The sequence below is a fragment of the Euprymna scolopes genome, chromosome 5 (assembly GCF_053919585.1).
Source record: "Euprymna scolopes isolate OS-2025 chromosome 5, ASM5391958v1, whole genome shotgun sequence".
Lineage (NCBI taxonomy): Eukaryota > Metazoa > Mollusca > Cephalopoda > Sepiida > Sepiolidae > Euprymna > Euprymna scolopes.
In genome coordinates this window covers 150,881,709-150,900,727 of record NC_136486.1, presented here as the reverse complement: position 1 = coordinate 150,900,727, position 19,019 = coordinate 150,881,709, and the positions used below count along the sequence as shown (strand labels likewise).

Below are 19,019 nucleotides of genomic sequence, written 5' to 3'. Positions count from 1 at the left end.
AACCAACCCCTTACACAAAATCTTCAATAAAAATACCTTGAAGTTATCTTACAGTTGTTGCGAAAATTTAGAGATGATAATTAAGGCACATAATAACAAAATACTAAATGAAAACAATGTAAACAACAACAACATAAACAATAAAAAAAAGTAGACACCAGGACAGAAATAAAAACAACACTAGCAGAAATAATAATAATAATAATAATAATAATAATAATAATAATAATAATAATAATAATAATAACAAACCAACCCCGGACAAGTACAACCATACCAGAAATAAAAATACTAATAACGAACAAGATAAATGCAATTGTAGACACCGCACACTTTGCCCAGTCCAAAACAAATGTCTAACAAAAAGCGTAGTCTATCAAGCAACAATATTTGCAAAAGAAAACCCGAATAACAAAAAATATTACATAGGCATGACCTCCTTAGATTTCAAAACCCGATACTATGACCACAAAAGCACATTCAAAAATAAAAAAACACCGTATAAAAACAACACTAGCGAATAAATACTGGGAACTCAAAGAAAGCGGACATTCGCCGGTAGTCGAATGGAAAATAATAAGACAAGCTACCACATGCAGACATTTAGACGACCCATGTAAATTATGCCTCCATGAAAAATTTTCTATCCTGTACTTTAAAGAACCTCAAAATCTATTAAACTGTAGGCGGGAAATAGCAAACAACTGTGTTCACAAAATAAAACTTACTCTAGGATAGCGATACAAAATAGCTTTAAAACTAACAATAACAATAGAAAACAAACAAATAAATAAATTAAATAAACATGAATATACATAAACGATCACACGCATATATGTATATATATATATATATATATATATATATATATATATATATATATATATGTATGTGTATGTATATATATATGTGCATTATTGTGTACACATAGGTATATTTATATGTATATAAAAAAAAAAAAAAAGTAGAACGGCCACCTAAAACCACTAACCTAGCTCTAAAACAGATCCTTTGTTTGATAAAATGCATGCCCATTGGCTGGTAGGAAGGGGCGCGGTGGATACTAGAAAGCTGATTGGCCAACTAGTAATCCTCAACATGTATAAAAACAAGAAGCAACAACAGAATTCGCGCATAAGCCTGACGAATCCTATAGTTGGATGAAACGCAGAATATTCAGTGTAGCTTAATCGCCATATATATTTTATAAATTACTAACTAGCTCTACCTATGTATTGAGCACTTTTGAAGTAAATACTTAAAGTTTACGCATAAATCTATACTTTCGTATAGTAAATTTATGTGAATAAATGAAATAGTTATATATATATATATATATATATATATAGTCCTGGTCAAAATCATAAGACCACTGAAGAAAGTAAGCATTTACGCATAATTCAAATTTTTAATCAAACAAATGGTTGAAACCATTGCCAAAAGGGAAAATATGATGGAAAAAAAATGAAATCTGCTTCATTCGAAACCTTAACTCTGATCTAATAATTATTTTTTAAAAAACAAACATTTTCACTTGGTCAAAATGATAAGACTATTTTAACAAAATCGGCTAGTTTTGAAAAAATGAATACGAACAGCTTTCTATGTTGCTAAAAGCATCTTACTAAATTATAACTGGCAAAAGGGAAACCATTATCAGAGTTTGAGAGAGGAAGGATCTTTGAGCTTAATAGGGGTGGACTCTCCCATAGATCCATTGCAAACGAAGTGAATCGTCGCAAAAAGGTCATAACAAATTTTTAAAGAAATCCAGATCAATATGGGCACAAAAAGAGTCCAGATCGACCAAAAAAAAATAACCCCCATCACTGAATCGCCGTATCAGAAGAAGTTTAAAAAAAAAACTCCAGTATGAGCTGAAGTCGATTGAAAAGCCAAACAGCAGCAGAATGTAGTCCTACAACCATTAGAAGGCATCTGAAAATGAAGGGTTTCAATCATTTAAAGCGACTGCAGAAACCACGTCTTCTTGAACAGCACAAAACTAACGGACTTAAATATGCCGCCAAATACCAGACTTGGGATGAAGAGAAGTGGGAAAATAATTTTATCCAATGAGAAAAAGTTTAATCTAGATGGTCCAGATGGATTTCAACACTATTGGCATGATAAAAATTTGCCAAAAGAGACTTTTTCAACTCGGCATAGTGGAGGAGGGTCTTTAATGATCTGGGGTGCTTTCTCATCAGTTGGGACCCTAAAGTTACAAGTAGTGAAAGGCCGGCAAACATTATTGAAGTACATTTCAATGCTTGAAAATGATACTCTCAGGACTAAACGTCCACGTCTGTTTGGAAGAAATTGGATTTTCCAGCAAGACAACACTGCGATACACACTTTTCGACAAGCACGAGAATACTTTTCTTCAAATAATATAGAATTGTTAGATCATCCAGCATGTTCTCCGGACCTCAATCCCATTGAAAATCTTTGGGGATGGATGGCAAAAGAAGTGTTCAAGGATGGAACCCAGTATGATTCGATAAAGGAACTTTCTGATTCAGTTTTCAGTACATGGGATAAAATTCCTTTGCAACTGATAAAAAACTTAGTCGAAAGCATGCCGAAGAGAATTTTTGAAGTAATTCATAATATGGAGGCTATACTAACTACTGAGACACTTCTTAGTAATTTATAATTGCCTTTTGTTAGATAAATTATCAGTGGTCTTATCATTTTGACCAGATGAAAATGTTTGTTTCGATAATATGCGTAAACGCTTACTTTCTAGTGGTCTTATGATTTTGACCAGGACTGTATATATATATATATGTATATATATAATTATAAAACTCAAATGTCCTTGTAACGGGTGTTGTAACCCACCTTTCAGTTTACGACTTCCGGTTGTGCATGCATACATAAACAAATAATCAACGCGACAATGAAATGTATTGTTTTACTGTGTATGTTTTCAGCATCCCAATTGTTTTTGTTTTGTTTTTTTGCGTTTAAATTATCCAAATAAACAATTGTTAATACTTTCTGCATATTTTTACATCGTTCATTTCCGAATTACGTTTAAGTTATTTTAATGCAATTTTCTTACAAATAAATCTACTTTAACCCGTTGACAACCATAAGAGCATTTTACAACGGCGATTCACCCACTGCCTCCATTTTTTAAAAAACATTCATACATTTTCTTCTACACTACCAACATAAATAAATAACCCCAAAAAAAGGTTTTTCATTTGCATTACAAATAAATAGTCAACGTTTTACTGTGTATGTTTTCGGCATCCTAATTGTTTTTTGGGGGTTTTTTTTGCGTTTAAATTAGAAGATATATCAAAATTTGAATTTAACTTTAAGGATTATGCTATCTGTTCAGTGCACATTAACCTATAAGTATAGCAAACCACTTATAATTCAATGGCTGTTAGTTTTTTTTTTCAAAAATAAACAATTCTGAATGTATATACCATTCACTGGACAAAGCGGGGGAGGGCAGAGCGGTAGCTCTAGATATATCTAAGGCTTTTGACAGGGTATGGCATGAGGGTCTCCTCAGTAAAATCAGATCATACGGTATCACTGGTAGAATACTTAACATAATTAAATCCTTCTTAGATAAGAGAAAAATCCAAGTTGTCCTCGACGGTCGTACATCTAAACAATATGATATAAATGCGGGGGTGCCCCAGGGTTCTATCCTTGAACCTCTATTGTTCCTGATATTCATAAATGACCTCCCCGACAACATTGCCTCTGAGATGGGTATATATGCTGATGACACTACACTCTATGGCAGGCACGACAGGAAGACGAATGAACACATTTCAAAAGAAATGGCGGAAACACTAGAGGAAGACCTCCAATCTGTAGTGGAATGGGGACAAAAGTGGTTGGTCGCGTTCAATGCTGCCAAGACTAAACTAGTTTCATTCAATAATTACAAGAAACCCTCTCTACCACCTATAGCAATGGCCAACGACTCTTTATCTGAGAGTCCATCTTTCAAACTCCTTGGCCTAACGTTCACAGGAAACATGAGTTGGAACAATTACATTGAAGGCATTGCCAGGGCCGCTGCAAGAAAGGTGGGCTCTCTCTACCGTGCTAGAAAACTACTAACACTCGAAAGTATCCTGTACCTCTATAAGGCCACCATTCGCCCATGTATGGAGTATTGCTGCCACATCTGGGCTGGTGCATCTGCTACTAGTCTCTCGCTCCTTGACAAGGTTCAAAAGAGAGTCACAAACCTGATAGGCCCTGAACTGGCATCTAAGCTTCAGCCTCTGTCCCATCGACGAAATGTTGCATCCCTCTGCCTTTTCTACAAGTATTTTAGTGGTGAATGCTCTGACGAACTGCAATCACTTGTGCCCCCACGACGTGAGCACCCTCGACAAACCCGACAGGCTGCTAAATCCCACCCCCACACTGTAGAGATCCCTAGATGTAAAAGATCTTTTTACTCCAATAGTTTCTTCCCCAGAACCGCTAGACTCTGGAATTCCATTCCAGGTCCCTGCTTCCCCAACAGTACTGACGTGCAGAAGTTCAAGTGTAACGTGAACCGACACCTTGCTGCCCAAATCCTTACATAGTACCCCAGTAGTGTTGCCCCTGATAGTAGCCCCCTACACCAAAGTGGCAATTTGCCTTGTTTGGGGTGAAAATGTAATAATAAAAAAAAAAAAAAAAAATTATAAACAGAACGACTCATAGAAATCTATCTATATTCTTTTTAATATACTTTCATAGAAATGCTTCTGTTATGTCACAAAAAACTATTTTCTTTACTCATACATTAATTCCATAGCTAATATAACATACTGACCCAACAGGTCACGGGTAGTCTAATATATATATATATATATATATATTAGTTTCTTCAGGTATTGAAATCGGGAAAATCAGGCTAAAAAATGATTCTTTTAATTGTTTATTATTTTGTTTGTTTTTGTTTAAAACTTGATTTTTATTGCTTGATAATGTGGTAAATATGTATGGATCTTAAATTGCAAACAAATTAAAAACTTATAGATCACACACATAAGTATATTTTTACATTTCCAAAATATATACAGTATATCACATGTGGTTTTACGGTAATCCAAAGAAAAAACAACTTTATAGCTAAATATTTAGTGATTTTAAAAGAATCAAAATTAGCAATTGTATCGAAATCAGAAAAAATTTGGAATCGTCACATTATTCATATATATATATGTTCCCTATCTTGGATGTAGCATATTGGGAAGTGATAAATAAACTGCCATTAGCGTATTAAGCGATCCTCTTTGTTTAAACAAATGGAGCTTAGGCATTTAGACAATGTTTGAATGTTAATTCAAATACCCATCTAAGCAGCAGCCAAATAGCATCATGGTTAGGAGGGCAGACTGTCACCTAGGTGCTCGAGTTTCAAACTGGCTTGAGGTAGTTGCTAGTCTAGCTGCACTGAAGGGCTGTGATACAACTAAACAGTCCATCTGTGGATAACTATATATATATATATGTGTGATAGGCATTTTGTGGCTATTATTTGGGACAAAATCTGCAGGAATACTGTGTAGGAAGTTGAGCAGATGTCTGTTCACATTACAAATGAACTTCTGCATGTCAGTACAGTCAGGGACGCAGAAGAAACTAGTTGAGTAAAAGTGTTTCTGGCATTTAGAGATCTCTACAGTGTAGGAGTGGGATTTTGCTGCTGTTTGGGATAGTTGAGGGTATTTACATCAATCGGGTACAAGAGCTTGGAGTTCGTCGGAGCACATTCCATTAAAATACTTGTAAAATAGCCACTAGAATGCAACATTTTCTCACTGGGACAGAGTTTGAGTTTTTTTTTTTTTGATCCTGTCTAGAATTGAAAAACTAAAAGCTGATGCACCAGCCAAATGTGGCAACAATACTGGGCAAGTGGAGGTACAGGATACTGTTAGGCATAAGTAAATTTCTAGCATGGTAGAGAGAGCCCACCTTCTTTTCAGCAATCTTGGCAATGCACTTGATAAATTTGTTCCAATTCATGTTCCTTATAAACGTCTGATACTGACCAAGCTTAACGTTGCTTAATATCGGTGATCTAAAGAGAACCGATGTGTCAACATGATTATGCTGTATATGTAAGGGGTCAAAGCTTATCAATAACACCCAATCACTAAATATACATTCAAATCTTCAAAAACATCACATCAAGTAATAAGTTAAAACATGCTAAATATTTTATCTGAAATGTTTTAGAAAACTTTTGGCTATACTTAATCTATTCTGTCCTTGATAAGTAAAGGAGACATATTTCTAGACTGAGGCATTTTTTTTTTTATCCCATTTTGGAGAGTTAAATTTTCCCACATTATAAACTGTACATGTGTTTAACTTTTCCCTCATACAGAGGTAAGTCAATATAGACACAACGTTTAACATGATTAGTTCATTTAAAATACATAATCACACTAAACTAATTTCACGGCAAAGAATTTCAAAGACTTGGCCCAGTCGTAAAATACGCTTAAATACGATATTTTAATTTGTGTGGATTTATATATATTATTACTATAGAGTTGTGATTTCAAAAGTAAAAAAAAAAGTATTTGAGTGCCATCAACTAGAATGGAAACTGAAAGCCAAACTGTAACATTCAAAGCTGGTGACGTTACCACTTTACCAACATGACACACATATGAACGGATAAAAAATAAAAGCTGAATGTACAAAATGTATAACGATTTTTTTCAATTTTGACCCATTTTTGACCCCTTAAAAACTATTTTAACCCATTTTTGACCCCTTAAAAACTATTTTAACCGGATAAAGATCCATAAAAGAACAGTCTATAAAAAATCCAATCTTGAGGCTCCTGGCGCTACTCTGTGACTTAATTTTGGAAGAGATAGAGTTTGAAAATATGGAGACAGACAGACAAACATAGGGAGTTTTATAAATTAGATTATTATTACATCTTTATATAATAATCTGCTACCTACTCGGTATAAATATTAGGGAAAATCATGTATATTTTAAGGTATATTCACCTATCATTTGAGACTGCAGATTATCATATAGATAATTATGAATTAGAATAATTCACTTCATTTTAAAAAGAAAAATCAAGAGAGAGGAAATTAAGGAAAACATTGGATGACATAATTCAGGTTGACATGAAAATTTATATTAACAAGAATCGTCTCTCATTTTAAATATTTCATGTCTTTTCATATCTTTAGAAGATGACAGATTATAAAAAAAATTTCAGCAAAGGAGAAATACACATAAAATATGTATAAAAGCCAGCTTTATATTTATCATGAAGGTTTCTTATATAAGCACATTTTCATTACATTTGTCTTCTAAGATATAATGTTACCTTGTGAGATTTTAAGTTTGACCTCGATAGCATTAAGGCTAACATATTAAGCTTTGCAACTAGCCAATTTTCAGTGATTATTGTCATACCATGTTATTGGCATTTGTATTTCATAAAATATCATACACACCTATTTCCTATGTAGACTTATTAATGCAGATAATGAAATGTGGAGAGTTTGAATGCAAAATGTGATTAACACTATTTATAAAATTACTAAGCTATCGCTAAAAAAACTTGTAGTTTAACACTCAAACACATTAAAAAAAATTATATTCTACATATGATACTGGCATAATTTCTTTTTGTTTACAAAGGAAATATACTTTTAGTTGAAGTATAGAATTAATATATTCATCTTTTTACTAACAGAATCTGTGGAAATTCCACAGTAGTTTAACAACTCATCACATAAGCAAACAATAGAATGTCCTTCATTAAAATAACCAGTGTAATATTAATTCTGATCAGACTATGAATAAAAAAATATTTTTATAGACAAATATGGATAAATGCCGGAGATATGTTATTACAAGAAATAAATATGATAAATAACATTAGTATTTTGATCTGCACCAACCAGACACTAGTTTGTGATAACTAACTTATTATAACCTGCACTAACCGAACACTGGCTGGCTATAATTAACTTATTAGTATTGTGATATGTACCCACCATACACTAGCTGGCAATAGGTAACTTTGTATTGTGATCTTTACCAACCAGACACTGGCTTGCGATAGCTAACTTATTATTATTTTGATTTGCACCTATCAGGCACTTGCTGGTGATAAATAACTTATTAGTATTGTGATTAGCACCTACCAGAAACTGGCTGGGTATAAATAATTTATTAGTATTGTGACCTGCACCCACCATACACTGGCTGGCGATAACTTATCCATTTGTAACAATTTTTTATTGGTCATTTTAGAATATTACATTTTCATACTAAGAGAATCCAATATAATAAAGGTTGGTACAATTTAGAATATTCCATTTTTATTTTAAGCAAAGTAGCGTATTATTATATAGATTATATTGAATCACATCTTTGAAAACATTATTTTATAAGGTTAATTTTTTAAATTTTAGAAAAATAAATTTATTTTTATCAAATGAATAAGGCTATTCTTTTTTTCTGAGACTTTTGGTGTAAAACACCTTTTCAAAGACTTTTTTTGGATTTCTTTTTCCTCTACATTTTGGTTGTAGTATAAACTTCAAGGCATTTGCCTGTCATGGAGAGAGAAAAGTCCGATGTTATTGCTGATTGTTGCTATGTGTAAAATCTATGTGTTTGAATTTGGAATAGAAGGAGCTTGATCACATATTTGAAAACATTATTTCATAAGGTTAATTTTGAAAATTTTAGAAAACTGTACAGAAATCGTAACTTACCAGGATTGTATGTGTGTGTGTGTGTGTGAGTGTGTGTTGTAGTGTTTGATCGCTTGATAAGAAAAAATAAAAAATAATGACTTGCAGTTGCTTTTATACTTGATGATCTTGCATGAGTAACACAAACTCTCACTATCTCTATGCAAATGAGACTATACCAGATGCATAAAAGGAACCGCGGATAGAACAGGAGGTTCAGTTTGAATAAGGCATGTTATGGAGACGAACACATGTGACAGACTGGTTAAAGTGATTAGAAAAACCGTGGGCAGAAAAGATAAAAAAAATTTATTTAAATAATTAATTCAATAACGTTTTCAACAAATTGAATTTATCATGTTTTGTACTCCAAACAATAATAAGTGGGGCTAGGACAACAGCATATTCTTTTCATTGTTTTGACCCTCGAGTATGTATCCATTGATATCTTATATGTTTTTTATATAGAGTGATGTGGTTCTCGGTTGATTAACTGTGTTGGATATATACTCGAGAGTCAAAACAATGATGAGAATATTCTGTTGTCAAAGCCCAAATAATAAGCAACACTCAGAGATTAGTCATATCTTTCTAATCTTCAATTATCCATTGTATACACTATTATATAGCAATAATCACATTGACTACCCGGTTCTCACGAGATCACAGAAGTATCATTGAACCTGGTCAATACTAAAATGGGTGACCATTTGCAAATACCAGGGTTTGTATGTGCTCTTGACTTATCCCAGCATTATTTCCAGGCATCCTGGACTTCTCCTTGCCAGTGGAATCAAGCAGTGCTGACTCTATAGAGGAATGGTTAAAGAGTGCTCAATGCTTGTCTCACAAATCAGCACATGTAATCCATCATAACTCTAGAATGATCAGACGGTCATTGTTGAGATGGATAAACAATCTCTACTGCAAACAAAATTTTTTGTTCCACTATCGTGTTGTTCGTTTCAATCAAGTAACAAACTTGTATATTGAAATCCTTTTCACTATAATAACTGATTTATCTCCCTTGTGGGAGGTTGTAAGACAAGGGTTGGAATGTATGATTTGAAAAGCCAGCACCCCAGAGGAAAATACCTGCACAGTCCCATCGGTATTCTCTAGTAAGGGCACCTCAGGCAATTGGCAATAAACTAACTTGTTCTCAAAAGAAGATGACAAAGCCTGGGAGGTAGAACTTCCTAGAACTACACAGTACGAGATACATGTCTCAATCATGAAGGAATAATCCAACCAACAACTTTGTTGACTTTGGTGTAAAAAAAAAAAAAAAAAAAAAACGGTTGAAAGCAAAAATTCCTGGGAATAGATAAACTTTTTTCAATTATAACTGAAAAATAAAAATCAACAAAGGGGAATAACTCATTTTTAATTGAAGAATATGAGAAGGGCTTTGTTAATTAGGTTCAACAAATTGAGGCACAACAAATGTACAACAAAGCACAAAAACTACTCCTATTGATTCTCTATTCTAGTGATATTTATACAACATATATCACTGACCTGTTCCTGGTTTCGGCCACAATAGAGCAGAGCGTAGTGTTCATGGGCACAGGAAGAGTGTACACTTTGTACTGATTCTTTTCTGTTCCAAATCCATCCGAGATGGTCTGTTCTGATTGGCAAACTATGACAGTTCCATCCGTGAAGGTCGCTAGAATCTGTTTGGTGCGGCTCAAATAATGGAGGTTCAATGGAGAAGTCACGGCTCCAGGGGCCAACAGGATTTGTTGGATGCAAAGAAGGGTTTCAGGGCTAAAAGCAGAGAAAAGAAAGAAACATCTTTTTAATTTTATGTTTGAAAATGTATTTTGAAAGAAAAACTGGGTAGTTTTGTTTCATAACATATCAACCGTTTTCGGGTTATTTAATGTCGAATTCAGTAATTTTGGAAAAAAAATTTATGCTTTAAATTCTTTATATCTTCAAATATTTATTCACGGTTTGGTTGCTTTGTAGAGGAAAATTGTTTTCTTTTTGACTTGGTAAATCATGATTGAGTTTTGCAAAGGGAAAGGAAAAAAGCACTAACATCAATATTTGGTACAAATAGTGGAGGTTTGAAGCCAGCATCTTAAGACAGCCTGATCTGGTAGCATCACAACAAACTAAATAAATGACAATACTGAAAGATTTCAATAATTGTTGATGATTAATTATTTTCCAATCATATTCCAACAGTGTTTTCCTACGAAACTGCAATGTCATCGCCTTAAGACAACTCCTTACACACTAAGGCTTTTCGGCGGGGGGTACCATGTCTTACAACTTTTTATATACTCCCTAGATTATAATATCTACGATTAGCGAATGGACATCATGTCTAGATTTTATTTGAGCGCCGTTTATTTTAGAAAATTCACGCTATTCTGTCTTCTTGCATGTTTGTTCGTCTTTTTCGTATAAATAAAACAAAGTAATCAAAGAAAACACAATTCTCTGGCACTTTTGCTAGGCACGTCCAGAAAGCAATAAGCTTTGATCAATGTGGGGAAAACCATTCATATCAGACAATTGCTATTCATTTGGACACTCTCCTTTTCCCCAACATCTTGGAGAAACAAACAAATATGCAGAAAGTGTAAAGCTTATTTGGCTTGCAGCCAAAGTTAAATGCATGATTTCATTCCCCTATGGCATGATGTTTGACCTCGTTAAATTTATGCACCTGTGTGAACTCATTCCCTTAACTTTTTAATCGATTAATTTGAACGATTCTCACTTCTCTGCACTCTTAGTGTCCCGGTAAGATATCACATTTTCTTTCACTTTCTTTTCCACTTTGGGTTCGAGCCTATCTGCCTACTAACACTTTTTTTCACATTCTTTTCCTCCTTCACTTTTTTTTTTCCTACACACACACACATCTACAAACACCCGGGCAACGCCAGGCACCTCCACTAGTATTATTAAAAAAGAAGAGTTCTCAATATCAGGGATAGCACATATGTAGGTCTAAGCTTGGAGAGCATAGAACTAAAATCAATAGTTTCTCACCTATCAATGCAGTTTTTTGTAAAACCTTTGTTCATCCCATTAAGAAAACACTTCATCAAATCTCCACACTAACGTAATGTACTTGCAATAACCCTTATCCCTGAGTGTCTTCCGGGCCTTGATAAGTGGTGATCACTGTGTAAAAAAAAAAAAAAAAAAATCCCAAACAAGCCATATTGCTACTGTGATAAGGCCCAGATGTATAAGAGAAAAACCTGGGTGAAGAGTTAGACAACAAGTTGTTTGCTCACATTACATTTAAATATCTACATGTCAGTATTGTCAAGGAAACAGGGAGAGAGTTCCAAAGGCAAGCGGTAATTAAGAAATTAAGAAACTATTACAGAAGAAAACCCTCAGCATTTAGGGACCTCTAAATTGAAGGGGTGTGATTTTGCTACTAGCTGCATCGGTCGAAGGTATTTATGTTAGAGGGGAGGGGGAAGTGCAGTAAGTTCATTACAGTATCATCTATGGAGGTACTTTTATAAGATATTGATAAGCTATGTCTATATATTTCTGACAGATTTTCTAGATACAAAAATGTGTATCATATTTTTTTTTTTACAAAAGAGTCACCACTTGTCGAGGCCTAAAGGCCACTCGAGGATAAGGGTTAATGACTGGAAGGTAGTCATTAAGACAACAGCATAGTGATCCTTAGTGATAGAAATTGGGTTGAATTCGATTATTTATGGAGAGAGCTCAACAAGAACCTGTTTACATTGGATTTGAAAATGACCATATTGTAGTCAACTGGAAAGCAAGCCAGCGGAACAAGAGTTCTACAGTCAGACAGTTCTAGGAAAGAACTTTTGTTCACGGAATTTGCATATAGATTTAGACACAGATAGAGAGTGAGAGAAATTGTTGGTAGTGGCTGTAACTAGACGAGTACAAATCTAATCATATGTTTAAGGACTAAGAATCAGCTGTTAGATAGTAAGAGAGGAAGCTTCTGAATACATGGAAATTAAAAAACTCATATCATTGTAATAGAAAAATATATTTTTCCATGTTGAACAGCAAAGATGTGAAAGGGGACAAATCAGGTCTTCCTCATCCACCAGCTTATAATGTTATGCATGCCTGGGAAAACTAGTATTCTAGACACCAAACCATTAAATAAATTACATTAAAACTTCAGTTTATCTTTTTGTGTCTTTTATCACATGGAGAAAAAGGGTGAACTTTAAAAGTATGAATGACTGTTAAATATGCTATATAACAGATCTTCATAAGATAAAAATTACTGTGCTGTGTGTATTTTAAAACATGATTACACGTAAAGGATCTGCCGTAAATAACTGTTGGTTTCCTCATTTGACCTCTTCCAGCTTTTTTTTTTTGTATTCGTATTCTCAGCCCCATTGCATCATTGAATGTAAAGAATAAACCCGAGTTGCCATTGTTTGTGCAGCGCTTGATCTGTGTGCTAAAGTATGTCATTTTTCTCAGGAAAATCAGATCTTACGGTATCACTGGACGAGTACTTAACATAATTAAATCTTTTTTAAATAAGACAAAAATCCAGGTTGTCCTCGACAGTCATACATCTAAACAATATGATATAAATGCGGGTGTACCTCAGGGTTCTATCCTTGAACCTTTATTATTCCTAATATTTATAAATGACCTCCCTGATAAAATTGTTTCTGAGAGGGGCATATTTGCTGATGACACCACACTCTATAACAGGCATGAGAGGAAAACAAATCAATATCTAGGGAAATGGCAAAAACACTAGAACAGTGTGATTGAATGAGGACAAAAATGATCACATTCAATGCTGCCAAGACTAAGCTTGTTTACTTCAATAATTACAAGAAACCTTCTCTACCACCAATAGTTACGACTAAAGACACATTACCTGAATTTATTCCTTTCAAACTCTTTGGCCTAACGTTCGCAGGGAACATGAGCTGGAACAATTACATTGAGAGCATTGCCAAGACGAAGGTGCGAAGAAGGTGGGATCCCTCTACCATGCCAGAAAGCTACTTATGCCTGAAAGTATCCTGTATCTCCACAAGGCCACCATTCGCCCATGTATGGAGTACTGTTGTCACATTTGGGCTGGTGCATCTGCTACTAGTCTCTTGCTCTTGGACAGGGTTCAGAAAAGCGTCGCCAACCTGATAGGTCCTGAACTTAATCTAGGCTTCAACCTCTGTTCCATCAACATAATGTTGCATCCCTCTACATGTTCTACAAGTATTTTAATGGTGAATGCTCTGACGAGCTACAAGCCCTTGTACCCTCTCGATGTAGATACCCCTGACAAACCTGACAAGCAGCAAAATACCACCCCTACACAGTGGAGATCCCTAGATGTAAGAAAGTCTTCTAGTCTAATAGTCTTTTCTTCAGAACTGCTAGACTTTGGAACTCACTTCAGAGTTCCTGCTTTCCCAACTGTACTGACATTCAGAAGTTCAAGTGTAATGTAAACAGATATCTCACTGCTCAACTCCCTACATAGTATCCCTGCAACTTATGTCCCCAATAGTAGCCCCCTACATCAAAGTGGCACTGTGCCTTTTTTGGAGTGAAATGGAATAAAAAAATAAAAAATAATAAAAAATCTTTGTTCATCAAAGATTAGCTCCATAGAGCGCATACAGAACTTTAATAAGTATCATGTTTTATGTTGCAAACAACTTAAGCGTCTCCTTTGTTAGTTTCTATATTGCAGTTGCATGCTATATATTCTTCCATGATACATTTATTGAGTTGAAATACAATTATATAGTTATGGCAGACAATGCACATAAATAAACAATGGAATATAATTGTGACATTATTTTTATGCTTTTATTTATTGTTGTTTTTTTTTACTAGGGAGTTTTTTTTTTACTAGAGAGTTATCACTGCCCAAAGATCATTTGAGGATAAGGATTGAGGAGTGTCAGGTGACCGGTGTGATAACACTTAGATGATTGGTAATGGTGGAGGTTGCACAGAATTAGATAATTCAAGAAGATCTTAGTTACACTGGACTTGAAACCGATGATGTTATAGTCAGCAGTGAAACAGCCCTACAGTATTGTGCTCCACAGACAGATAGTTCTAGGAAAGGATTTTTCCCAAGAAATTTGCGTTTAGTGTTAGGCAGAGAGAGAGAGAGAGAGAGAAAAGGAAATTATTGGCAGTGGCTGTAGCTAGACAAAGTTTTATATCACGTTTTGATTGGATCATTGTTCTCATCTTGAGTGTTATTTGTGCAACGTTTTAGTCAGTGTAGCCTTCGACCTTCATCGGGCATGTTAGTCATTATCTTGGAAAAGATGGTTTTGTATTCTTGGAGTTGTTTTTTTTTTATTTTTTGGCCATGGTTTCGTATGTGTGAGAAAAAAAATTTGGTTGACAAAGGGTAGGAGCGGATTATCTCCCTTTTATCATTGACATTTTAAGAAATTTTACGAAACCATAGCCAAAAAACAAAAAACAACTCCAAGAATATGAAACCATCTACGGAGCCAGTAACTTTCTCCTTTTTTTTTTTCAAGATAACAACCAACATGCCTGTCAAAGGGTGAAGACTACATTGATCGAAAGGTTGCACAAGATGAGAAGAATAGTTCGATTGAAATGAGTAATATAAACAATCAGCCCTCATCTCAAAAACTCAAAGACAAGGTTTTGTTGTGAATGTTTTTGTCTGTACAGTAATGTTGGCAGATATGTTTGCATAAGTATTTAAGAATAGATTTTCCTAAAAATATTACTGCACAATCATATAGTATTCAAATTATATCCCACTAGCATGGGTGCCCGGTGTTGCCCGAGTGTTTGGAGGTGTATGCTGAGCAAAAAACAAAAAAAGCAAAAAAGGGTCAATGTTTTTAAATTTGACCCTATTATGACCCTTTAAAATTTATTGTTTTTGGGCTCAAATCAAATTATTAAGTTAGATCCATGTCCAAGGAACCTATATCCTAAATTTCAAGTGTGCAGACCCCAAATTCTCGGCGGAGTTTGGTAGAGTTCTCAAAGGTCAAATCGTTGAACTTTGACCCCTTAACAGCCAAATTTCTGTCCAAAAACCGATCATATAGATTTTCTCAAATCTTAGTACCCTGTATATCAAATTTCGAGTCTGTAGACCGAAAATTAACAGAGTTATTGCAAAGGAAAATGTACAGTCAGACAGACAGACAGACACTTTTATAGATTGTTTAGATGATTATAAGTTTGCTGTACATCTGCACTGAAAAGGGGGGGGGAAACAAGAAAATATAGTCAAATAATGGAAACACAAAAATCATGTAATATCAATAAAGCAAAAGATTTGAGTTACTTGGGCCTGATTTTAGTTTTTAATAACGTTTAGACGTTTAGCAGTTATGACGACAGTCTTAAAGTGTCCCATATTTTTAGGTGAAGATTTGAATCCTGTTTGGGCTTTATTTTTATAGACTTTTATGTTCTCAGCTTTTTAGATAACTATAAACTACTTTACCGAATAACAATATTTGCTTATGTAAATGTGTGGTCTTTTAAAAGCAGCACTATATTTATACATAAATAAATTGGAGCTATTTGTTGCCCTGACATTGATATTAAAAAACCACTTTGCTATTTTAAAAGTGAATACAACTTACTTAGTCATGAATATACGAGCAAATACCTAATCAGCATATTTCTTTAAAAACGTACTGCTCCTATTTTTTTCCTGTTTTCTTATTGGATGATTAGTTTCATTTCACTAGTACGCACAATCCTATTTGTGCATATTTTCTACATTGTGCATAATTGCAAAGCATTTGGATCTGCTTTTAGAGTAAATCTATCTATGAAACCGTCTGTACGAAACTACTGTCAATTTATAATCTACAGACATGAAAATTGATACATGTGACATTCGGACCTGTAAAATATATGTTTAACTGTGTTAATTTGTCAAGTTCTGATATGCATGTGCTGTTAGCTCAGACGGTAGCGAATACTGCAAGAGACTTAATTGTTTTGGTTTTGATTCTATCTGATGGTACCTGTAACATTTTACTTTTGCAATCACTACGATATATTGGGTACAATATAATAATCAATAGAGAATTGACTCTTTCCATAAATACGAAATCCGCATGAAATAAACCATCATATTTAAGTATATTTTATGAATATAAATCCACATTGTACCTTTGTAGTAATTTAATGTGTGTACAATGAAAAATAGTGCCTTCGCTTTTACCTAATAAAACAATAAAAGCAGGTATTATTATTATGTTTAACTTTAGTATTTTCAATGATCCTTTGTTCATTTGCTAAAAACTGAATTAATATAACAGGGTGATGAAAGAATAGAAACTTTAAACTGTAAATTTCTTAAACGTTTATTTCTGTGTCTTAATGTATAAGTAGGTCAATCTCAAATGGTAAAGAGAATTTCTAGATTTTATTGATATCAACGTATCGTTATCGTTAAGTTCAAGCAGGTATAACAATATTTGCCTCTGCAGATGAAGTAGAAGTATGAACTAAAAAGAAATGAAAATGCCGTTTATACACTTTTATAATGTCATTAAAAGCTCGTGTTAAATAACCAGAGAATAATGAAACTTGAAACTATATTACTACTACTACTACTACTACTACTACTACTACTAATACCACTGCTTATTATCTAATTTATAAAACTCGCTATGTCTGTCTGTCTGTCTACCTCCATATTTTCAAACTATCTTTTCCGAAACTAAAAGTCGCACAGCGGCCTCAAATGATTGGATTTTTTATGGACCGTTCTTTTATGGGTCTTTAGTTGATTAAAATAGTTTTTAAGGGATCAAAATTGAAAAAATCGTTATACATTTTATACATTCATCTTAGTTTATTTTTAATCAGTTGGTACAGTGGGAACGTCACCAGCCTTGGATGCTACAGTTTTGCTTTGGGTTTCAATTCTAACTGATGGCATCCATATACTTTTTTTTTTAAATTACTTTTGACATCACGACTCTATAATAATATATACAAAATCTGGACAAATTAAAATATCCTACTTAAGCGTATTTTACGATCAAACAAAACTGGGCGCACCCCCCCCTCGTTAGTTATTATAAGGGTTATGACAACAGCATATTCTTTTCATTGTTTGTACTCTCGAGTATATATCTTACGCAGACACAATCAACCGAGGATCACATCACCCTACATAAAAACATATAAGATATCAATGTATATCTACCTGAGAATCAAATCAAAGAAAAGAATATGCTGTTGTCATAGCCCTAGTTATTATATAAAATGATACGAATTGAAATTTAAGTTATACCTAAATAACATTTAAGCTGGTAAATCAAAATTTGATTATCACTAGAAAATTTGAATTTGTTCTTGTTGCCCCATGTTATTGGCAACTAATTAACACACTTTTCAACAATCTATTTTTTAAAACTTAACCTGGTTCAACACTTTGCTAATAAGGAGACATTTTTAAATAAATGCCTGAGAGAGATCTGAGACGCTATCCGTTGTTTACTACGGCTAGCTAAGTGAAGAATCAGCAGCGCGTTGCATCGTGTTTATCTCGTGTGAGTCTTATGAACAATGTTAAGAGAAATGACTTATCGTTTTTTTTTTTTTTTTTTTTTTTTTTTTAATCTTTTAGTGTGACACCATCACTCCCCAGGAATTAAAATACTAGGCTGGCACGGTCCTGGATATGACCTAAAACTATATCCGATGGTAAGGCCTCACCTTGCGGGCCTTGGGGAGTGTGGGGCCACCCTTTAATTGCCATTACTCCCAGGTCCACTCTGACCAAAATCGTTCCTCAAAATAACTAGATTCAGCATTAAATAACCTGAAAAAGGTTGATATGCCGTAAAACAAAAACAACCAACCAACCATCCAACCAGGCTGGCATTTTAAGAGACTCAGTGTCAAGAACGACAAGAAACTTATGACGAAAGCCAAAGGAATAGTTGGCCGAAACGCTGTGACACAACAACTATAAAGACAAGGATAACATTCTGTAAATAAATAAACAAGGAACGATTCAATACATGAGGAAGGAGGTCATGGGAAATAATAAAAGAAAAAAAATAGAAACAAAGCTGATGGAGATAACATGAATGAATTATAATCCTCGGTTGGATTCAACAAGATTAGACCGATATTCTCAAAATGCTGTGAAAGATTTGAACAATTGGCGAACTAAAAAGATGCTTTATGCTATTGTAATTAAATGTAATAATTCAACTTGTCTCATCTAAGCAGTGCAGCAGAATATTGTACCAAGAATTACCATTTTTATTTAATTGCTTTTAATTTTAC

At 34.0% G+C, this 19,019-nt stretch overlaps 1 protein-coding gene across 1 annotated transcript in view; it reads right to left on the bottom strand.

Moving 5' to 3' along the window:
* Nucleotides 1-19,019, bottom strand: part of LOC145277020 (leucine-rich repeat serine/threonine-protein kinase 1-like) — a 611,216-nt gene that overhangs the window by 67,045 nt on the left and 525,152 nt on the right. The window contains exon 32 of the mRNA XM_080128624.1: nucleotides 10,248-10,499. Coding sequence (XP_079984750.1) covers nucleotides 10,248-10,499 — 252 coding nt within the window. The remainder of the gene's footprint in view (nucleotides 1-10,247; nucleotides 10,500-19,019) is intronic.